The sequence below is a fragment of the Sceloporus occidentalis genome, unplaced genomic scaffold (assembly GCF_023333645.1).
Source record: "Sceloporus occidentalis isolate IW3139 unplaced genomic scaffold, rSceOcc1.0.p SCAF_3, whole genome shotgun sequence".
Taxonomy (NCBI): domain Eukaryota; kingdom Metazoa; phylum Chordata; class Lepidosauria; order Squamata; family Phrynosomatidae; genus Sceloporus; species Sceloporus occidentalis.
In genome coordinates this window covers 43,257,575-43,282,190 of record NW_028316983.1, presented here as the reverse complement: position 1 = coordinate 43,282,190, position 24,616 = coordinate 43,257,575, and the positions used below count along the sequence as shown (strand labels likewise).

Below are 24,616 nucleotides of genomic sequence, written 5' to 3'. Positions count from 1 at the left end.
CCCTTAACCAAAATGTTCCATATTTCAGATTTTTGGGAATTTTGAAATACAGTGGGCTCTTGGTATCCACTGGCATTGGGTTCCAGGAACCTCATGGATAAGAAAATCCATAGATGCTCAGGTCCCATTAAATTCAGTGGCATGGTAAAATGATGTGCCTTATATAAAATGGAAAAACTAAACTTTGCTTTTTGGAATTTACATATTTTTCTAATATTTTCCAGCTGTGGATGCTTCAATCCATGGATGAAGAATCTGTGGATATGGAAGGCTGACTATACCTGTATTTGGCAAGAATCCAAGCATAGTGCTTGGTGTGAACCCACGCCTCCTGCCATTTCACAGATCCTCACTTTTCTTCCAGCCTCGCATTTCGTTCATTCTCTTCGAGGGTTGTGTGTGAGATGCAAGGGTAGAGATAGATTGAGGATCTTTGAAATGTCAGGAATCCAAGTATAGTGCTTGGTGCAAATCCATGCCTCCTGCCATTTTACAGTTCCTTGCATCACTCTTCAGCCTCACATCTCCCTCTAGCCTTGCATCTTGTTCATTCACTATTTGTGTTTTGTATGAGATGTGAGGCTAGAGAGAGACTGAAGATGTGAGAGACGAATGGGTAGGACCACTGCCACTGCCTCAAAAGTGGAAGTGGGCTGTTGGCACCAAAGATTTGTGGGTTTGGGGATTTTGGATTTCCAGATTAGTGATGCTCAACCTCTACTTTCATTCAGACCATTCCAATCCAATCTGAGTGGTTGTAGCCTTTACTCATTCAGTCAGTTCCTAACATAGGCCTGACTGTTATACAAACTGTGTATCCCTGCATTAGCCACTTCGGAGATTCCTGTGCACATTCCACAAAATGGTGCAGTCCAGGTAGACTAGGTATACACTACAAATAATCCATACTTACTCATAAATTATATCAACCTACACATTATGGCAAGAGGGGAGAACATTTTTCTTGTTACTTTGCTTTGCCCCTCCCATCACTGAACCTCATTTCCCTTTGCTACCCCTTGATCAGAGTTTGCAGCATGAAAGGACATTTTGGCATGCAGATCCTTGGATTGTTAAAAGTATGCAGAAACTCTGGGTACTAAATTGGGAAACTGTTAAGATCACTTCCACAGAGCCTTGAAAGCTATGTCCATGGAATGTAAGCTCTGGCAGGCTCTATCAAGCTGGCAAGGCTTTGAGTACAGTCCTGAGGCTAAATTGCATGCCTGTCATTCAAGACCAGGAATATGGTATTTGGGATGTTGGTAGGTCTCACAGACAGTGGAGGGGATTGCCTTACAGGACTGTGGGGATGTGGACAGGAGGAGCAACTCACCACTGGGAGACCGATCGCTTCATCACACCCTCAATGATAGGAGAAATCAGAAAGGGGTATCCACCCATGTGGAGTCCTGCAGCTATCATCCCTTGGGATGTAGCTTTTTTCCCTCCACTTGGGCGTCTTGTGTGTTTTGCTGTCAGTTGAGCTAGAATTGCCCCTTGGACCAGCAAACAGTCTAGCTCATAAACTAGCAAATTTTAAAGTTATATAGATGTTATCAGTGTATATTCTATTACTCTTCCCTGTTTTCCTTTTACTTCTGATAGGTGTGCTTTTTCTCTGATGACTCTTGTGGCAGACATTCAGATATGGTTTATCTTAATATTTTCCAGGTTGCATAGAAGTTGAAAGGGAGAGTAGAATAGCTATGCTTTGGGAATGGAGTCAGAGTTCCCTGTAGCTTAATTAAAACATTTTAGTCTCTGTCTGCTTTTTGAAATTGGGAAGACAAAGAGTGTAGGCTGTTGAATATTCATTGTCCTAGTCTAGATTTGGTATGCTGCTCTCCCCTGTATTATTGGAAAGTATTTTACTTTTTTTTTTGTACCAACAAGTCAGATTGCCCAGACAATGTTGTCCTACAAAGGGACTAATTTGTAAAAGCTGAAGAGAAAAGAGAAAGAGACCCTCCCATTTGATCAACTTCTTGGCAAAGACTGCATGACCTCTTCCTCCTCCTTTTAAAGCCCTTTAATCTTGTATTTTTGCTACTTTTGATCTAATGTCTGACATGTTACTCTTTCTAAATGTAGCTCAAAAGGCAACTTTGGTAGTTATTTTCTCTTAATTTATTCCAAACCTGCAAGGTAGAAGTGATTACCAAGTCCCCTTGCACTGCTTTATTTGAAGTTTTGAGAAATGGGAAAAGGACAACCAACATGATCAATAGGCTAGAGCAGCTTTTCTGTGAGGAAAGAATAGAACTCTGGTGGCTTTACAGCTCATAAAAAGGTGGGCAAAAAGAGACATCACAGGTGTGTATGAATATGGTTCGAAGAATAAGGAGGAGGAGGAGAAAGAGGAGGATAATACATGTGTTGTACTACTAATCCCCAAGGTTTAGCAGTTAAGATGAAAACCCAAAGTATTTAGCCCTGGTCTGATCCTGTAGGGTTGTTCTGTGAGCCCAGTACACATGTGGGGTTGTTAGATCCCTCTGAAATGCCCCAGGGAGCAGTCAAGTATACAGTAGCTGCTTCCCTTTTTGAGTCTTTTTAGTTATAGTGGAATGGGCAGATGGAGTGCTGGGCATGGACCAGCGATACAGCCTCTGCATCTGTTGTTTTGCTGGTGTTTTAAAAGTTATAGAGAGAGCTTTGGGATTCTTAAAGCTCTTCTGTGTACATTCCTCCCTCCATATTTGCGGCTTTGATATTTGCGGATTTGATTATTCATGGATTTGATTAATATGTTATCTCTAGGAATATCTAGGTCCTCCAGTGCAACTCTATGGTCAACTTTAACTAAAAGTTGCACTGAAAGACCTAGAGATTCGTAGAGAGAACACTCTACTAGGCATTTGTGGCTCCTCCATTGCATTTCTATGGCCAGTGTCTGTCACTCAGAGTTGCACTGGAGGAGCTAGAGATTCCTAGAGAGGTGTCCTCACAGGTAAACACATGGTGTTTTGTTATTTGCAGTTTTTCCATATTCATGGGGTCTTATGCCCCTAATCATAGTGAATATGGAGGGACAAGTGTATACTTAGCTATTTGAAAGATTTGGTTACACTTTCAGTATGGAAATAATTGACGATGTAATGATAGCATGTAAAATAACCTTATCCTTCTCTTGGAAAATGAAAACTGTACCACCACACACAGAATGGTTTGAGTGTGTGATATAATTAACTGATTAGTACAGAACAGAACTGGACAGGCACTAGACAATTGCTTTCTGGAAAGGGGATTACTGTCGATAATTTATTGAGCTTCTGATAATATGCATTCTGTGTACCGTCTTTTTCTTAATGAGAGATCATTTGTACTTCTTGTTGTTTGCGTTACATTACACTTTTACTTGAGATACAAATATTTCAGACTCCAAGCCTGCAAAATAGTTGCTGCAAAAAGTGTCATTTCTTCTTATGAAAACTGTTTTGTGAGAAGACCACACAGTATTTAAAACACAAACAAACCACAAACCGCACCCTCATTGAAATTATTGCTTATTGCCTGACCCCTTTGCCAAATGGGAACCATCCATTGCTTCTCCATATTCTGTTCTAACCATAGATTCTTGTGTTAAGTACAGGTTTCTGATCAGGACTATCAAATGTAGCAATCCCATGTCTTTAAGAGTGTTCCATAGATTTTCATGATCTATGCAGTCAAAGGCTTTGCTATAGTCTATAAATCACATGCTGATATTTTTCTTCTATTCCTTGGTATGCTCCATTAACCATTGTATGTTTGCAGTGTGGTCCCTAGTGCCACTTCCTTTTCTGAACCCTAGTTGTAATTCTGGGATTTCTTTCTCCATATACAATTGGAGTCTGTGCTGCAGAATTTGGAACGTAAATTTTACTTGTGGTTGCTGCAGTCTTTTATGTCCCCTTTTTATGGATCGGGATGTATATTGATCATTTCCAGTTTCTAATTTAAATATTAGGCAATAATACTGTGTGTGTTTTGTGTATTTATTTGAAGCAAGTTATCCATCTCTTCATCCCAAACAGCTTGTATAGTGACTTATATTGTATCTAGGATGGAGAAATGTCTGGAATCCTAACAGTCTGTAGTCATGCTTCCCTCTAGTGGCTGGTATAGTGATTACAACTTTTGTCTTATATTTTCATTGGTGATCTAGAAAAAAATATTAAAGATGAGTGAAATGGATTAAATCTCTTAATTAATAATGGGCAACAATTGATTCTTTTATGGCACATTCATAAAGAAAGAATTCTGGTTTGTATCCTGGAGAGATGTGCCTGTCTGAAAGATAATTTATGATGAAAAAAATCAAATTAACATGAACTGTCATTTTAGCAACAGCTACATTATGTGAAGTAATTTGTATGAATTTGATTCTTAGGATTTAGCTAATTGATTACATTCCCTTGCCACAATAAATCATGGTTTATTGTAATAGAAGCAAGCCAAAAGAAACCTTGGGCTTATATTCTCCTTTCTCCCCAGGCAGCACAGCTTCAGTAAAGACGTTGCTAGCTTTTATTTTCATTTTTGATTAGTGATAGGAAGCTCATTCCCATCACAATAAACCATGGTTTATCATGACATCCAAATACAACCAAAGTTTCTTTTTCTCATGTCAGTGTCTCCTCCTCTGAATCAGATGTTCCATTAAAACATACATTATTTTCACCTAATTCTCTCTTACTGTTTTCCAAACTATCCTGATTGTTCTTTTTTCTGTTTTCATATAAGGATCTATAATCGCTGTAATCTTTTATGATGATTTTCCTTTATGTTCCTGATGGCCCTTCTGATTGCAGTCCCCCACCCAAAAGAGGTCAAACAGTCACAAAGTATTTTTTTAACATGTGCGGCTTCTTTCTCTCCTTCCAACCATGGTTTCTTAAATGACCACTGTTAATATAATAATCAATTCTTGTACCTGTTTGTGTTGCCCCACAGTCCCCTCCTATCAAAGCATATACATATACATATACATAGATAGATAGATAGATAGATAGATAGATAGATAGTAAGTATACGGTAAATGTGTATAAATATCGGCCAGCAGAAGGTGATGAAATGAGCTGCAGGCCACAAAAGGTTGCACCAAACAAAACTTGCTAGGTCTGGCAAGTCTCACATTGGTTAATCAGTGGTCTCACTGCCAGGGAAAATATCTTTCTTTATGCCATTGCTGGAGGGGTTTAGTTGGCGAAATGGAATGCTGTGTTTCATGCTCTTTAATAAACTGTTGTAAAGCCCTAATTATTTTGAGGAAAGAATTGTAAACCTGATAATGTATACCTTAAATACTCTTGAAAGGCATCACAGTGCTTGAAATTTAATTCTTTGATTGTGTTATCCAGAAACCTGGAAGGAGCTTGTCAATATCCAAGACTAAGATCCTTCTCCTCTTCTTCTTCATACAGTGTCCACAACTACACCCCCAAGGTTGGCGAGCTTGATACAAGGAAAGCTATCCGGCAAGCATTTGATGTTTGGCAGAGGGTTACGCCACTCACCTTTGAAGAGGTTCCTTACCATGAAATTAAAAGTGACAGAAAAGAAGCAGATATAATGATATTTTTTGCTTCTGGTTTTCATGGTGACAGCTCACCTTTTGACGGGGAGGGTGGATTTCTAGCCCATGCTTATTTTCCTGGACCAGGAATAGGAGGTGATACTCATTTTGATTCAGATGAGCCATGGACACTGGGAAATTCTAACCATGATGGTAAGATTTCAAGTATGATTTTTAAAACACTAATTTTAAAATGAGTTTTAATTCAGCAGTAAGTTTTCAGAAGAGAAGAAATGCCACCACGCCTCTCAAGGAATTTCCTTTGAGAATTGGTCCTAATATGGCTAATACCAATGAAGTATAGAAACGTTGTTTTTCCCAAAACTAGGAGTTAAACCTGTAATGTGAAAGAATTATCTTAAAATTAGTCACCCTGGAATGAACAAAGGTGTACCCTCACAAAGTAAATCTGGCACAAGAATTCATATAACATAAAATAGAAGTTTGTTGAAGTTATACAAAAAAATTCATTGTATGCAAGTGCTAGATAGTTATCTCATGAAATGTTTCAAATGCATTTAATGTTAAGCGCCAAACTACGTGTACTAAATTTGTCATTTGAAAACATATTGTTTTTGTTTTGTTTTTTAATTTTAGAGTAAGCAACAGCAACACTGATTTTTTCAACAATGTGTGGGAAGAGATCTTACTATTACATTTTTTAAAAACTAACATTTAACATCACATGTTAAATCTATATTTATTTATTTATATATTTATGGGATGTATATCCAGCCTTTCTCCCAAAATGGGATTGAAGACAATCTAAATGCATCAAAAGCATCTGCAGCCCATTCAGTATTATGTTAGAATCTCTCTACACGTTGATTTTGGATCATTCCTGTTTTGTGCTATATTTTCCTTCCTTATAAATTATCTCTTTCTTAAGGGGTTTCCTCCTGAGTAGAAGTGCAGAATGAGGCATTTATCTCTCTCCCTGTATTATTACTTTCTCTTTTGTGGATGTTTTTCTCTCTTCCTGAGGCTGCTTCTTCCTGCGTCAGGCATTACTTTTGTTTCATATGTAATTTCCCAGAATTTGCTATCTTCCCATGTGTAGGTGCAACATTTGAAAAGTGAATGGATTCCTAGAATCCCATCACATGCATTTCCAAATAGAACAATGTATTGTTGGATTGGGATGGGGAGCACAGTACACAATTACAAATTGTGATTCCACTTTAGCTACCAGGGCAACATCCTGTGAATTCCAGGAGAGGGGGTTGCAGTTTTGTTGTTGTTGTTAACGGGCGTCAATCTTAACCCATGGCGACCCTGCTGAGACATCTCCAAGACCCTCTGCCCTCCACTGCTCTGCCCAACTCCTGCAAACGCATACTCGTCTCTTTAATAGTGTCCATCCATCTAGCATGCAGCCTTCCTCTCTTTCTACTTCACTTCACCTTTCCTAACATTATTGGTTTTTTCCAGTGATTCGTGTCTTCTCATGATGTGTCCAAAGTATATAATAATAATAATAATAATAATAATAATAATAATAAATTTTTATTTATATACTGCCCTGTGGCGAACCAATCCGGGCGGTTTACAACATTAAAATAACATACAGCATAAAAACAAAGTATGTCAGCCTATGTTTTGTCCTCATGGCTTCCAGGGAGATTTCTGGCTTGATCTGCTCTCAGACCCATTTGTTTGTCTTTTTGGCTGTCCACAAAATCCTCAGCACTCTTTTCCAGCACCACTTCTCAAATGGATTGATTTTCTTCCTATCTGGTATTTCAGATTCTCAGCCAGAAAGCTCCAAAGCCTCACTAAACTACAGACACAATAGGATTCCATAGGATAGCCATGGCAGTTAGAGCTATATCAGTGTAGTGTGAAAGAGCCCAGTGTCTACACAGCTTGGATTTTAGGAATGTACAAGATATTTAAATGTTATTCCTGCATGTTATTCCTTGGGTGGAAATAACTAGTGGATGAGGCAAGAAAACACAATTTCACATGCCTATATAGAATGATGGTAAGGGAAAGAATTATTCAAAACATATTTGGAATTGAACCCCCACCCAACCTAATTGTTGCATATTTTTCAGACATTGCTGTGCAGTGCTGTGTTCTTTTCACCTAATGCTTGTGCTATAAAAATGGTTAATTTTTTAAACAAGGCTTCAGTGTGAAGTGTTCTCTTCTAATTATACTGATTATGTTGGAAATACAAATCTTTTAAAACCCCAGGGTCGTCTTCATTTAGCTGATACCACAGTGTGAAGTCAGCCACCCTCCGAGGCTGTTACACAGAGCTAGGGAAATATAATTGCTCAGCTGTGATGAAAGTGCTGAGACAAAATGGATTCTTGACTCTTTGAGTTTTTTTAAAATAACAATTTTAATAACTGTCTTAATTATAATAAAATGTTTTCATACTGTTGTTTATTTGTTTAAAATATATTTCACTGCTGCATTTCCTTGGTCTTATATTGTGCAATGAGGTTTTTTAGTTGCCTTGCTCCGTCATACAAAAGGGAAAGGCAGAAATAAGCTACTGATAACAAGGATAGTAAAAATGCTTATATTAAAAAAATAGTATGTGACTCAGTTCAGTCATTCAGGGCTGGATTAAAACCTTTAGAGGTCCTAAACACTTAATAAATTTTGGTGCCTTCATATATATCTAATTCAAAAAATAAACAATAATAAACTATAAAGTAATTTTTTTTTCCAAAACAAACAAAAACCTACAAAAAGATGGCAAATAATGTTTGTGTTGTTGTTGTTGTTATGTGCCTTCAAGTCATTCCCAATATATGATGACCCTAAAGCAAATCTATCATAGGTTTTTTTTAGCAAGACCGAACATTGTCAGTTGATGATTTATCATGCTTACTTTTTTAGTATACCTAAGAAGCATGTAACTAGGGTTGCCATAATTGTCCACTATTACCAGGGACAAAATGTGGCACAAATTCTAGACCAAACTGTAGGACAAGTGCAGGACAAAACTCAGCCCGAAATGTAGGACATTTAAGAAAAATGGAGGACCTTAAATGTCCTCCATTTTGGGCTGAGTTTTGTCCTGCAGTTGTCCTACAGTTTGGTCTCGAAATTGTCCTACATTTTGTCCCTGGTAATAGTGGACGATATAACTCTGTCTGGATACAGAGAAAACTAAACTGGGCTTTCTGCAGTTTTTGATAATCCAGCATTTTACCTCCCTCATTATGTCCCTAGGATTCTCCCATTCTGTAACTTCCTATGGTTTTCCTGCTTTATTCAAACTCAAGGGCTGACAAAACTAAAAAAAAAGATAGCCATTAGACTCAAAATGCCCTGTTCCTTAAAGCCATACTAAATTAGGATTATGTCCTGATCTCACCTGTTTTTCAGATAATTTATTGGTGCTGCTGTTACTAAACAACTATGGATTTCTCAAATTGCTTTAAATTAAACATAGGCAATTGGCATTGCTCTTTTTGAACATTTAGTTTTTCTTCAGAAATAGCTTAATATATACTTATTATAAAAAAGCAGGTGAAACAGTTTTTTGTTTTTCTGTTCATTTTCTTTTCTGTTAACCTGATCTCTTGTTAATATATATCTGCTTACAGTGCTTTACACAACTAATCTATCCTTTTATTAGCTTCCATTTATCTCTCCTACCTGTCTGACTGCCATTCTCATATTTCTTTCTTCTACATGACATTCCAACATAGCTACTCCAGAGCGAGGTCCATCTTATTTTTCAGATTGCAGTCATGAAATATATGAAGTGTGTTGTCTTTAATCGTTTAATGCAGTTTCTTAACAAACAGGGCAGTTATAGGTAGTTTAAAATTGGCTACATTTTATTTTATACAAAAATATATTTTCGTGCCATTATTCCTAACTGCATGTAATGTTCATTGTAAGGCCTGTTAACTTTATCTTTGTTTTATTTTTATTTACCTTTTTATTTCTGTTTTGACCACAAATCATCCCACACTTTGAAGGAGGCTCCAGTCTACAAAATCTATTGAAAATTTAATTTTGGTTTTACTTTCTCCGACCCTGAAACCCCATAAATGAGCATAGTTCTCGCTAAGAGTGGGCTTCTTTATAGCATGCAATAATTTGGAACATATCTAAAAATTTACCAGGCATTTCCAAGTATGTAATAGATTCGTCTCAGGACTACTTTAAATTTAAATAAGAAGCAAAGAAAAGTAGGATAGGTGTGTGTGCATGGAGAAACATTAACTTGGATTCAAAGGTGTAACTTGGATTCAAAGGTAGCTTGCAGCAGTTGGAAGTAAGACGTTAGAAATAACATAACTACTTGCAATAATTACCCTTTTGGTAACAAAGGATCAACAACAGTATATCATGAAAGTAGTGTAATGTGGGATTGAAGCAATGTTATTGGTTCAATGAGTAATTTTCCAGTTACTTTAAAGCATTTATTTAAAAAGCACTTTTAGAGGAATTTTGGTTGTATTTGTGCAATTCTATGCTAGGTTGTGGCATACAGCTCCTTAAGGCCTTCCTAAACGTTTTTGCAAAAATTTCCAGGGGAAAAAAATTTCCCCAAATCTCCCCAATGACCATTAAGGGAGGTCAGTTTCCCCATATTTTTAGCACCTCAGCCTATGATAAGACTTTTTGTTCCCAGCAGAAAGTGACCCAGAAGTCAACTTCTAGGTCACTCTTTGTTGGAAAAAAGTGCTCTCATGCATTTAAAGCATGGGTAGGCAACCTTTTTGAGCCGGGGGCCGGGTTGCTGTCTCTCAGGCGACTGGGGGGCCGAAGCCGGGGGTGGAGCTTCAACCCTCCGGGGCGGGGCCACATGCCGGGGGTGGAGCTTCCACCCTCCGGGGCAGGGCCACATGCCGGGGGGTGGAGCTTCCACCCTCCGGGGGCGGGGGCGCATGCCAGGGGCGTAGCTTCCACCCTCCGGGGGTGAGGCCTCCCCATCTTTGCTGGCCCCTGATGGGGCCCCAGGCCCCGTCAGAGACCGGCAAAAAAGCTGGGGGGGGGCCGCCAGTGCTGGAGGGCCCCCTGGAGGGCCCCAGCGACGGCACCGGGCCTCCCAGAGCGCCCTGCCACCCTCGGAGCCCTCCTGGAGGGCCCCGGCGATGGCACCGGGCCTCCCAGAGGCCCCCTGCTGCCCTCGGAGCCCTCCTGGAGGGCCCCGGAGACGGCACCGGTCCCCCCAGAGGCCCCCTGCCGCCCTCGGAGCCCTCCTGGAGGGCCCCGGAGACAGCACTGGGCCCCCCAGAGGCCCCCTGCCGCCCTCGGAGCCCTTCTGGAGGGCCCCGGAGACGGCACCAGGCCCCCCAGAGGCCCGCCACTGCGGCCACCCGTCACAGCTTTTCGCCGCTCTGGGCGCCGCCATTTTGGGCGAAAAAATGGCGGTGCCCATAGCAGAGGCTGCTCTGGGTGCCGCCATTTTTTCGCCCAAAATGGCGGCGCCCAGAGCGGCGAAAAGCCGAGACGGGTGGCTGTTGCGGCGGTGGCAGCAGTGGCAACAGCAGCCAGGGGCCGGTCGCCAGGCCTCCGCGGGCCGCATCCGGCCCGCGGGCCGGAGGTTGCCAACCCCTGATTTAAAGTGCTCTCCCCCCGTTCTTTTTATGTTCATCTTTATTTTTGAATAGTTTTCAGTGATTCTTCCACCATTAATTAATTTAATTTGGGACATACTTATGTAGATTCAAGTCTTCTCCCAGTCTCCCATATATCTTATATAACCCTCGGTTCTGAAGAATTATTTAGCCATGATCACCTTTGCTAGTTTGTGGTTAGTATTATTGTCTTGATGTTGTTGAACACCTGGATGGAAGCTACCATCATCTCTTGCTGGTAGCTGTACTGGTTAGAGCTGATGTGAATGTGTTCAGCTCTGGGAGGCTTACATTTTCCCTATCACTGATATAGAAGTTAACCATTATACATCTTGCCTCTGTAGGAAATGACCTCTTTCTGGTTGCAGTGCATGAACTGGGACATGCACTAGGCCTTGAGCATTCCAATGACCCTAGTGCTATCATGGCTCCTTTTTATCAGTACATGGAAACGCACAACTTTAAGTTACCACAGGATGACCTCCAAGGAATTCAGAAGATCTATGGTAAGATTGTGCCATTTCTTTAAACGTCTCATCCTGTTCCATTGTTTCAGGCATATTTTAGTTCTAAAATATAGAGACACAAAACATGTATGCAGATGTAGTGGTTGTACAAGTGTGTTTTACTGATATTTATTACAGAATAAAAGTGCCATTAAAATATAACCTCCATTTATTTTTTATTACCAGCCACTTGTTTTAAGTAAAAAGTCAATTTTCAAAGAACTGCACAGGCACCTCAAATTGCCTCTTTCCATGTTCTTCAGAGATTGTCACAAGATACTAGTAATGCACAGTTACAGTAGGCAAGTAGTGTCTTTGGAAGGTACTCATCACACCAGAAAAACTGTCAATGAAAAGGTGCTGTCCACCAACAACTGAAGTGCAAAGCAGCAACAGGAGAGGTAGAGGTTATATGATAAGTATCTGTCAAAGTCACTATTAACCTACTGTAACTGTGCTTTATTAGCCTCATGTGATAAACTCCATCTTTATGTATCATAAACAAAGGGCACTCTCAGAAGATTGTCCTCATGGACCTCTGGGCCCTTTCCTGATGATGTTGCTTCACTGTAAGAAATACACAATGGTCACTAAGTTGATGAGCAGAATGTTGATGAAGTATCTCGTTGTAACTGCATCAGATATAGGGAAATTGCATTTTCCTCAAACCACAAAACGCTGATCATATGTAATACTGTACAACAAGGGTATCTGTCATGAGTGTAACCATCAGGTAGAATACAATTACACAGTACAGTAGAGTCTCCATTATCTGACATAAACAGGTGGGCTGATAGTTGGATAGCTGAAAATGTTGGATAATCCGGAGGGTCCAAGAAAAGCCTTGAAATCACTATGAATTGCAAACGTATTGAAGTTTTATTGCAGTAACAGTAAAAGTAACATTGCAGTAACGTTATAGGAATAACATTGTAATGTATAAACAGTCCTCTAAAAATGTAAAGAAATCACTGATCAACATTGTAATGTACAATATGTACTGTATAAACAGTTCAGTCCTCTGAAACTGTAAAGAAATCACTGAGCAGCGATATTGGATAATCCAGAATGTTGGATAATTGAAGGTTGGATAATCAAAACTCTTCTGTATTAGAAACATCTGCACACTAGGTTGTGTGACATCAGTAGTGGTAAGCGCAGCTTCCTATCTCATATTCTCAGAAGCACTATCAGCATTTTTAATTTTATTTTAGTATCTTGAGCTGAAAACTGCCTATAATGCCATTGCAGAAAGCAATGCTCAATGAGATCTTTACATTTTATTGTTAATCATTAAAATCCCAATAAGGCTACTCCTTCCCTCATAGCACCCCCCTGCCATTTCTTGATCCTTTGCCTCCTTTTGTCCCCACTTTCATGTAGTTTTTATGGACTTCCCTTCTCCAGTACTGGAATTTACATCTTTATTGATATCCTCTGTCAAAATAGCAGCAAAGAGAAGAACAACATCAAAAAAGAGAAAACTGTGCAAAGGAGAGATCTTCCCTTTGGAAGAGGGGTTATCTTATCCTTTCTGTAACATGGGATATTGTGTTCTTAATCAAAAGTACCATGCAAACGTATTGGGCAGACATGACTATTTGGGGATTTATATTGTCTTGGTAATTGTGTGACAGAATATAAGAGTGTAATTGGACTTTAAATTTCTTTGGACACTAAAAGATTATGCATTGCCCATCGTGTGAAAACCTTTACAGATAGATTCTCTCTGAAAGACAGCTGGGTTGCGCATGCACTTTCACCAGCAGATGGCTGGGGTTATATTTAACACAACCAACAGTATATTTTAGTAAAAGGAACCAAGACAAGGGAGAACATACTACAGCGCTGACTGCAAAACAGTTGGGCAAATCTTGGGAATCATGAAAGCCCTTTGGCTTGATCATGGAAGCTACTGGATTGCGCTTTTGTGATGAACTGATACAAAAGGCTTAAAAAGTGGAGACTTTGGAGACAGATGATTAGACTAATGGATGGGCTATGTACTGTGCAAATATCAAATAATATTGGTATAGACAGCATTACAAAAAGTTCTAAACAAGATTTGTTTGCAGTTGGGGAGTTCTGACCTCTTTCTTATTGTATTTGAAGTGATAGTTACAATATTGAGTCTATTCATCAATATTATTATTCTTGGCTCTCCTACCCCCCTGCTTTCCTTTTTGTGTAGGTCCTCCTGCTGAGCCATTGGAACCCACCAGACCCTTACCAACCCTTCCTGTCCGTAGAATCCATTCCACTTCAGAAAGAAAACATGACAGACACTCAAGACCCCCCAGACCTCCTTTAGGAGATAGGCCTTCTTCTCCAGGCAGTAAACCCAACATATGTGATGGGAACTTTAACACTGTGGCTTTGTTCAGAGGAGAAATGTTTGTTTTTAAGGTATTAAAAACTGCCTTATCAGAACTGTTTTCAGTCAGCCTTACAGTATGTACTGGAAGAAAATGTATAATTAATTACATGTCAGCAAAATCATTTAGTATTTTAATCTTTCTAGTTTTATTTATTAATGCATGCCATGCTGTGGATTCATTTGGATTCTTTTTTCAGAAGAAACAACCAGAACTAAGAGTGTTGGTGTAGTAATTGATAAAATGTATTTCCTTCATGAACAGCTAAATAAGCTAAACAGTATTAGATAGCTATATAAGCTAAACTAGGTTAAAATGTGAATTTTTCATTTGCTTCCAAATGTTTGTGATGTGATCCAGAGCATATGCAAGGCGACCCTTGTTCCTGTTTTCAGCATTGTTCTTGATTCAGTCATCCTTTCTTGATGTAGGACTTTCAGAAACATAGAGTTCTGCTATGAGATAGAAATTCTGCTCCAGTTAATATGACTGGGGTGAAGCCATGAGCACTGACTGACACACATGGTGCTCTGTTGCAAGGAGATAGTTTTTACAGCCTCAGCAATTTTGCTGTGCTTATCTGTTCAGCAGTGCCATTATGATGTCCTGTTGAGTTTTTTAAAAATTGTTGAGAAGGAATTGGAGCTGGTGGGTGGGGATGAAGAGGATAGCCAGTGCGGTAAAGTGGTTTGAGTGTTGGACTAGGACTCTGGAAACCCATTGGATGACTTTAGGCAAGTCACAGTCGCCCAGCCTCAGGGAAAGGCAATGACAAACTCTGAACAAATCTTGCCAAGAAAATCTCATTATAGGTTTGCTGTAAGGGTTGCTGTAGATCAGAAACAACTTGAAGACACACAACAACAACTCAGAAACGCTTGCATTTAAACAATGATTTCAATCTTAGAATCAGAACTGTACAGTTGGAAGGGACCCTAAAAGTAGTATAGTCTACCTTTGTTTGTTATTCAGCCTAATGCAAGAAACAAGTCAGAAGTGGACAATGTAAAGTTGGGAACTTTGTACCATACTGTGAAACAGAAGGTCATGGCTGACATTCTTTCTTTCAGATTCAGTCCCCACTTTGATCCTAGGTGACTTTAATATCCACATTGACGATTCAAATAACCCTTCAACATCTCGCTTTAACTCTCTCCTAGCTTCTTTTGGCTTCCAACCACACTCCAACTCTTCAGCTCATTCTCTTGGTCACTGTCTTGACCTAGTTCTTGCTGCAAACTGCACCATTTCTGACTACCTGGCACTTGACTTTCCACTATCTGATCATCATTTAATCTCCTTTGCTCTTACTTATACTCCTCCTCCTCGCCATACTATTCAACGCCATTTTCGTGATCTTCAATCTGTTGACTCTAACCATCTTGGTCTGACCCTGGATTCATCTCTCTCTTCCCTAAATCTCGGGGATTCTGCTGATTCAGCTATGTCTTTATTTAACTCCACTCTTTCCTCAACTCTTGACCATTTTGCCCCTGTCTCAGTACGCCCTTCTTCCTCTAAGACTAGGTCTCAGCCCTGGCTTACCCCCAACATTAAGTTTCTCTGGTCCTGCTCTAAAGCGGCCGAACGTCTTTGGAGAAAGTCCAAAGAGTGGGCTGATTTTATCCATTTCAAATTTGTTCTTTCTTCCTTCTCACGCGCCCTCTCTATGGCAAAACAGAATTATTACAAATCATTGATCTCTGCCAATGAGAGGTGCCCACAGCGTTTGTTCTCCACCTTCAACACTTTGCTTAAACCTCCCTCTCCTCCTGTCTCTTCATCATTCTCTCCTAATGACTTTGCTAATTATTTCATCTCTATGATTACCACCACTATTCGCTCTGAGATAGTCCCCCCCCCCCCCCCCGATTCTTCTTCTGCTCTTAATCTTCTATCGCCCTCGCCTAACAAATTTTCTGTCTTTCCTCCTGCCTCTTTGGATGAACTCTCTACACTTCTGAATTCCTCCAAACCTGCAACCTGTTCTCTTGATCCAATTCCTACTCGTCTTCTTATCTCTATAGCTCCCTCCTTTCTGCCCTCGCTTCTCCATATCTTCAATCTCTCTCTCTCTACAGGCTCCTTCCCATCGGACTTCAAACATGCTCTCATTTCCCCAATTCTGAAAAAGCCTTCCCTTGACCCCTCCTCTTTGTCTAGCTATCGTCCGATTTCTCTTCTCCCCTTTCTTTCTAAGGTTTTGGAACGGGTTGTTTATTCGCGCTGTCTTGAGTTTCTTGAAACCAACTCCATCCTTGATCCCTTTCAGTCTGGTTTCCGCCCAAGGCATTCTACAGAGACAGCTCTCACTAAGATCTCGAATGACCTTTTACAGGCCAAGGCTAATGGCCTTTACTCTGTTCTCATCCTTCTCGATTTGTCTGCAGCCTTTGACACTGTTGATCACTGTCTCCTAATTGACATACTCTCTGACCTTGGGTTCTCAGACTCTGTTCTCGACTGGTTTAGATCTTACTTGTCTGGCAGATCTTTTGCAGTAGTTGCAGGAGGTCAGACTTCTTCTCCTGTTCCCTTATCTGTTGGAGTTCCCCAGGGCTCTGTTCTGGGTCCCCTTCTGTTTTCTCTCTACACACTGTCCTTAGGAAAACTCATCAGCTCTTTCGGTTTTTCCTGCCATCTGTATGCCGATGACACCCAATTGTATCTTTCCAACTCCGATCTTTCTCCAAAGCTTGAACAGCAAGTTTCGTCATGTCTCACAGCTGTCTTGCAGTGGATGCACCATCGGCGTTTGAAGCTCAACATGTCCAAGACGGAGCTTCTTGTCTTTCCTCCTAAGCCCACTTTTCAACACTCCTTTTCTGTCTCTGTGAACAACATTTCTATTCAACCAGTCCAGCAAGCCCACAGTCTTGGTTTTATCTTTGACTCTTCTCTGTCGTGTATCCCTCAGATCCAGACCACAGCCAAGGCTTGTAGATTCTTCTTGTACAATATTGCCAAAATCTGACCATATCTCTCCGCCTCTACTGCCAAGATCCTGGTCCATGCCCTAGTGATCTCACGACTTGATTACTGTAACGTCCTCCTGGCTGGGCTTCCTCTTTCTCACCTCCGTCCTTTAATCTCTGTTCAGCATTCAGCTGCACACATTATCACATCCGCCCACCGCTCTGACCACATCTCTCCTGTGCTGACATTCCTTCACTGGCTCCCCCTCCCTTTCCGCATTCAGTACAAGCTCCTGCTGTTGACATTTAAAGCCCTCCATGGACTGGCCCCTCCTTACTTATTAGACCTTCTTTCTCCTCACCTTCCCACTCGGGCCCTCCGTTCTGGTAGTCAAGGTCTGCTGTCCCAGCCCAGGATTTCCTCTGCCCCATCCCGGATTCGCCCCTTTTCACTTGCTGCCCCCCACTCCTGGAACCTCCTTCCCCCACAAGCAAGAACCATCACTTCTTTAACCAGCTTTAAAACGGAGTTGAAAACCATCCTGTTCAGAGAAGCCTTCCCGGGCATTGCATAATTGTTGCTTGCTATTTGGTGTTCTTTTGTTGTCTGTTTATCAAACCATTTCCTGTATTGCTATGTACTGTATATGCATTATCCTACTTGAGAGTATGTATTTTCCCTGGGAAATGATTAACCATCCATTAAGAACCCAAGCCCTCCCTCCAGTCCATCTGCCTTGGTCCAGGCCTTGGAGGTAGAGAGGAACTGCTGGACCTCTTCCCCTTTCCCTCCACCACTCCCTTCTCCTTCTGTGTCATGTCTCTTTAGATTGTAAGCCCGAGGGCAGGGAACCGTCTAACTAAAAAGATCGTATGTACAGCGCTGTGTAAATTTACAGCGCTTCATAAATAAAGGTTAATAATAATAATAATAAGGGCTGGGAATGAGCCAAATGGCATAGTGTGAAGAGAAAAGAAAATAGAAATGCTCCATTAAGTTGTTGTTATATGCCTCAAAATTGATTCTAACTTACCATGACCCTGTCATGGGATTTTATTGGTAAGATTTATCCAGAGGATGTTTGTCATTGCCTGTTTCTGAGAATGAAAGAGTGTTACTTATCCAAGGCCACCCAATGGGTTTCCGTAGCTGAGGGGGGATTTGAGACATAATCCCCTGGAGTCTTATTCCAGTGATCAAAGCACTACTCGCTGCCCTGAATTTTATCTTCAGTAGCTCTAGACAGTAACACTAATTATTTCAAATATTGCAAGTGGAACAGAAGGGCCTCTAAATCAGGTTGGGCATCCATGGGGTGGGTCTGGGGTCAAATTTCTGACTCTGGGACCTCCATGAGCCACATGGACATCCAAAACTGTCAAAGAAAATCCCATCCAGGATTAGCTAGAAATTCCCTTTGAAAAATGGGCATGTTTTTTCATGTTAAACAATGCAGAGGGAAGGCTGTGACCCACAGAAAAAGCAAATCACCACTTCCAGGAGTGGGAATTCATCCCTTTTTTGCCAGTCAGAGTATACAGTAGTTCATAGGACACAAGGAGTCAGGGACCACATGTAGCCCCAGAACCACATTTTCCATCCCTGCTGTAATTGTAGTGTACTATTAAAGTGGTGTTTTAATGAGAAACATGTATGTGAAGTCGAAGGCTTTAATGGCTGGCATCCATAGTTGTTTGTGGGTTTTTTGGGCTATGTGGCCATGTTCTATAAGAGTTTATTCCTGACGTTTCGCCAGCATCTGTGGCTGGCATCTTCAGAGATGACGCCAGTCACAGATGCTGGTGAAACGTCAGGAATGAACTCTTGTAGAACATGGCCACATAGTCCGAAAAACCCACAAACAACTATAGAAATGTGTATCTTTGGGACAACAGCTTATGTTAGAATACAACTTGCATTCTCAAAAGAATCTTCTTTTTATAAGGACCGCTGGTTTTGGCGTCTTCGTAACAATCGTGTGCAAGAGGGATATCCCATGCAGATTGAACAGTTCTGGAAAGGGCTTCCTTCAAAAATTGATGCTGCCTATGAAAGATCTGATGGAAAATTTGTTTTCTTTAAAGGTAAATATCTCTGTTTTTTAAAAATATTAATAGAAGTAATGTCTGTGTAATGTTTGTTGTTGTTGTTAACTGTCTTTGAGTTGACTTCAACTCATGGAGACCCCATGGATGTGATATTTCCAACACCCCCTGTCCTCAACTTCTCTGCATAGTTCCTTCAAGCTCCTAGCTGTAGCCTTCTTGATTATGTCTATCCATGTGATATGTAGTCTACCTCTTTTTCTCCTAGCCTCTACATTTCTAAGCATTACTGTCTTTTCTAGTGAATCATGCCTTCTCATGATGTGGCCCAAGTACAAAAGCTTCAATTTGATCATCCTGGCTTCTAGGAATTGCCCAGGCTTGACATTTGTTTGTCTTCCTGGCCATCCACAGTATCCTTAGCGTTCTTCTAGAGCACCACATCTTATTTGAGTTGATTTTCTTTCTGTCAGCTTTCTTCACTGCCCAACTCTCACATCCTTACATGGTGATGGAGATTATGATGCTTTGGATGGTCCTTGTTTTAGTATTCAGTGTTTTATCTTTACTTTTTATGATCTTGTCTAGTTCTTTCATAGTTGCCCTTCCCAGTCCTAGTCTTATGATTTCTTGACTGCAGCCTCCATTCTGTCTGATAAACAAAACTCTGTTCTGTGTACATTCATTAAATTAGCAAGAGGAGTCAGTTTTAAGAAAAATCATTTAGTCATAAGAAATCTTATTCTAGTTTTTCATTATTTCCACTGTTGAACTATCACAGTAATATTCATAATATATGGAAGGTAAATTGTTAAAAAACTTGCAAATGATGACAAAAGGTCTAGGAGAGAGCCCTCCCCACCCCATGCCAAATAGGCCAATAAGGTCTGAAGATGTTCCTTAGAGTATTCTGATAGCTAATTGTTGGAAGGGGAAAATGGAAAGCTATGTTTCAGGATTTGGGGGAGTGCATTTATTCTAGTAAAGAATATATTTGACTTACAAAATCACTAAATAGGAGCTCTGCACCCACGGCAGCATTTGTCTATAATTAAAAATGGAAATAAGTCCAAGGCTCAAGGTGAAACCTATTTCACATGGCAATCCACCTTTTCTTCTCTCTGCACACATAGCAAATGTCCAAAAGAGAAGTTGCTGTTCTGATTTGTTGTAGATGTTCTCCTTGACATTCACTTGTTTTCTCAGTCTTCCCACCCCACCCCTGCCCCGAATAACTGCAAGGGGCAAGAATGTCCATAAATGGCAACTAGGCAGCAGCAGAACCCAAACACCTTTCTGGTTATGCCAGAGATCATGATTGCAGGAAGAGAAAGGACCATTGATAACAGAAGTACATACTTTCTCTCTTCTCTTACCTAGGAGATAAATACTGGGTTTTTAAGGAGGTAACAGCAGAACCCGGGTATCCACACAGCCTAGTGGAGCTAGGCAGCTGTCTTCCCCGGGAAGGAATTGATACAGCTTTACGGTGGGAACCTGTAGGCAAAACATATTTCTTCAAAGGAGATCGATACTGGAGGTACAATGAAGACAAGAGAGCGACAGATCCAGGCTACCCCAAACCAATCACTGTATGGAAGGGGATTCCCCAGGCCCCACAAGGAGCTTTTGTCAGCAAAGAAGGGTGTAAGTATAAGCAGTGTTGTTTATATACTAATTTGGTACCATTTAATATATTCCTCTTTTGCTGAGCTTTGCATTTAGCTTGCACTAAAATGTGACCTTTTGTAAGGCTGAAGAAACATGGTTATGGACAGATTTCTCTCTCTGAAGTACATACCCCTTGCAAGAAAACCTCTTTCAAGGGGTGTGTGACCTTCACAGTGTACTATATGTTTCCTAACTGGATGATAGACTGGATTCCATCTCTGTTATTCCTCTGAACATAAAACTTGTTATGAAATGAGTATTTGTTCTCTCCATGTTTTCCAAATTGTTCTTCATGTAAGTAGAGAAGCACATCATTTTCTCTGCATCAGGAAATGACAGATTCTTTTTGCTTCGTCATTTGAGTTGTCTGTATTTCCAGCATGGGTTTCAGTAAGGATCACTTTTTCTTAAGTGTGTTCTGATGTAGACTGAGAATGGCACAGAATGGAGTAATCTCTGCTTTCTTTTCCAGTTTATACCTACTTTTATAAAGGTAAGGAATACTGGAAGTTTGATAACCAGAGGCTGACAGTGGAGCCAGGATACCCCAGGTCAATCCTCAAAGACTGGATGGGTTGTAATCAAAAGGAAGTCGAAAGGAGCAAAGACCGACGTCTTTCTCATGATGATGTGGATATTATGGTGACTATAAACGATGTGCCTAGCACTGTCAATGCAATTGCAGTTGTGATTCCCTGCATTTTATCTCTGTGTATCCTTGTTCTGGTATACACAATCTTCCAGTTCAAGAACAAAGAGGTCCAGCAAAGTGTGACCTACTACAGACGGCCTGTCCAAGAATGGGTATGACAGGCTCAGCAGCTCATTTGGGTTTACATGACAATGATGATGGACTGCGGATATAAAAAAGAGAGGGATCAAAGGATAGCCTGCCAAACAAACAAAAAAACAAACAAACAAACTCTTCAAGAGACTTAGATGAGTCAGCTAGAATTCTGGGACTGAAAGAATAAATACAAAACTCAACTAAACCCAGGTGGCCTTGCACGGTAGAGCCGCTTTCCTTCTGACTGACTGCCTCAGTGCCGTGTATGTCTCAGTGTGACATTTTTCACCAACCCACTCAGTGAGTGTCGGAGACCTCAAGAGGAGTTTGCTTCAACCTTTTTTCAATTCACCTGAGCAATCTTCTTCAGTGCCCTCTTTTAAACCCAGCATTTGCCAGTGTAGCCAACCACTTCTCAACAAGTCATTTTTTTTCTACACTTGTCTCATCAAAAAGAAAATTATGCCGGACACAAAAGGAACACTTCAGTGTCTGAAGAAGACATTTTGAGGCTGAATCATTCTGAAAGATTTTAATTTATTACAGGAACCAGGCAATTACCTGGATACCATTTTTCCAATACCTGCTGGTCAGATGTTTTGTACATTCATGGTAATTAGCTGATGTTCCCACTCTTCAACAGCAGACACACACAAAGAGCTCTTAGGAGGTAAATCTGTGTAGAACACAACTTCAAACAGCTCTAATGCCAGAGTCAGATTAAAACAGCATCTTACATAAAGAAAATTTCTGAATTCAGTCGTAGTCTGGAAGACTAAGCAATTGGATTCAACCACTAATTGTGAATGCAGATCTTAATGCTCTTGTTTTTAAGAACCAGTCATGTAATTAATATTTAAATGTCATATTACCACTATTTTAATTTGGCAACAATAAATTGTTACCATTATAATACTAAATGTATGTCCTGTGATGTTTTCAATCTTTCCCTTGAGAAAAAGTAAGTGACATATATGTCAGATTGTTGACATTTTTCAATGTGATGAGGATTTGGGGTAGAGCAATAAAGGATACAGTGATGGAGTAGGAAGCATGGAAAGCTTGTCATATAGAAGCTTGATAATCTGACATGAATGAAAGGTAACTGTCTCTTCTCATCCAAGTATTTAAGAAAAAGAAAACCACCCCAAATGAATGATGAATGTCAGTTGTTTGAATACAGTGCATGGAAAGGGGTGGGCAAATGATAATTATCCCTTTCTCCCCCAACAGCCTCTCAGTGTTTTTCCCAAGCACTGGCCTGGCACAGGATGAAAAAGAAACCATCCAAATTTAGGAGTCACTTTTCATGAGCACTACTCCTGATGTGTGCACCTTTTGGCACTCTCCTTCTTTTCCATGCTCAGGTCCCCTTGCATTCAGCAGGAAATCTGGGAAGAGATTCCAGGCAGTTTAAGTCTTAGAAGAGACCTTTTCCCAACAGGACACAGTGACCTGAAAAAAAAAAAGGCTTCTCCTAGGACTAACATGGACCAATGGATACAAAAATATGGTGAAGCAGCCTTCCTCATAGGGATGTGGGGGCATTTGTGGTCAAAAGATTTAAATTTTGTAAGTAATGGTAGCAGGGGCTTGGCCTTCCAAGGTTTGTAGGGGGCAATGCAGGCTCCTAATCCCTGACAGTTGCTCACTCTGGACTAGACAAACTAAGGCTGCTGTCCAACTGCTGCTCCCCCCCCCCCCCCCCGGCCTCCTTGGAGCTCAAAGGAATTTGCTGCTAAATGGACATGTATGGGATTATATGATTTTTTTTGTCTCCCAAGATAATGGCTTTTTGTCATTCCTGTTGGCCAGCTGTCATATTTTACCCTTGTTGAATATTTTAATGTCAGTTGTTCTACAGGCTGAAATGATAAGAATGTAATTGAAAGTAAATGTTTGTGTATGATTTTAAATTTTACAGCACACGATCAAGAATGTTGCTAAACCTCTTGAGTAAAAATGTAGTGATAACATTTTATACAAAGTTGTAAGGAAGCCAAGAAAACCCTGTGATAGCTTCGCTTTTGGGTTGCCGTAAATCAGAAATAGCTTGAAGGCACACAACAACAGAAGAGGTCATACCCAAAACATGGACCATATAGAAATTTGTGGAACTCCTGTATTGCTCATGTCTGTATGATCATCCTACTTGTTCTAATGATTTTCAGATAGTCATGCATGACAATCTGCTTTTGTATCATTCATGCTCCTGGAAGTGGTTCTCTTATGTGAAGAGGTCACAAGTTCATTACATCATCTTTTATCACGTCTGCCAGGATAGAACTAAATGTTCTATCAGTTGTTTAATCCCAACTATTCCTAAGAGAATAGGAATGCAGATACTACTTGAAGAGAGAGAACAGTGAGGAGGAAGAGTATGATATATTTATTCCACATCCTGTTTTCTAGGCTATTTTCCCCAGCTGGACTCACTTCAAGCATGTGTGTGTGTGTGTGTGTGATTTAAACCATCCAAGAGAGGGTTTGCATCTGTTGCCTAGAATAAAAAAAGTTTAATAAATCAAATACACTAAATCAAGTTCCACATATTAGCATTAGAAAGCAAACAGGAGGCTGAGAAGCAAGCCTTTTCCTCTGTTGTGTTTACCACTGCCCCAGTTTCAGTTTGCAACATAATTATAAGATATTTCCTGTATAATTTTAAATGTATGCAGGATAGTTTGAATTTAACAAAAGCAAAGCCATACTGTAAAACTTCAAAACTGATAGTACCTCATGTAATCGATGTCCTGAAAAGTCTTGCTACAATAAGCTACTTCTTTGCTTTTTGTTTTTGCCACTATGGATCAAAAGCCAGCTCAGAGGGTGGGTTCCATAACTGTTTAGTGCACAGTGCCCATGGCTTTTAAGTAGATCATATTCATTTCAGCTACGCCACTATACAGTGCATGTTATGAACTGCTTTTGTAAATTCAGTGCAGAGAGCAAAGGAAAGCCCAAACAGACAGGCCAAAATAAAGCTGATTCAGGCTTAGGACTGGAGCATGGCTTTGGTGTGGCTTCCAGACTCTGAGGATGCATGCATCGTATAAATAGCAAACCTCCAAAGTGACCCAAAGCAGCTTTATTTTGGCCTATCTTTTTGGGCCCGGAGTTAACACGCTATTTGTTTGTCCTATAAGATGTTCTTAGCATGTGAACCAGCGTGGCATAGTGGCTTGAGTATTGGATTGC

General features: G+C 40.5%; 1 protein-coding gene across 3 annotated transcripts in view; it reads left to right on the top strand.

Moving 5' to 3' along the window:
- MMP24 (matrix metallopeptidase 24) overlaps window positions 1–22,301 on the top strand; it is a 37,853-nt gene extending 15,552 nt beyond the window's left edge. For 2 of the 3 annotated variants that reach the window (XM_089514218.1, XM_089514220.1), the window contains exons 4-10: window positions 5,409–5,713; window positions 11,463–11,624; window positions 13,008–13,160; window positions 13,816–14,030; window positions 18,861–18,999; window positions 20,341–20,607; window positions 21,104–22,301. In XM_089514218.1, coding sequence (XP_089370344.1) covers window positions 5,409–5,713; window positions 11,463–11,624; window positions 13,008–13,160; window positions 13,816–14,030; window positions 18,861–18,999; window positions 20,341–20,607; window positions 21,104–21,441 — 1,579 coding nt within the window. In that variant the 3' untranslated portion in view covers window positions 21,442–22,301. The remainder of the gene's footprint in view (window positions 1–5,408; window positions 5,714–11,462; window positions 11,625–13,007; window positions 13,161–13,815; window positions 14,031–18,860; window positions 19,000–20,340; window positions 20,608–21,103) is intronic. The other variant, XM_089514219.1, reaches the window with a different exon arrangement.
- The last annotated feature ends 2,315 nt before the right edge of the window (window positions 22,302–24,616 follow it).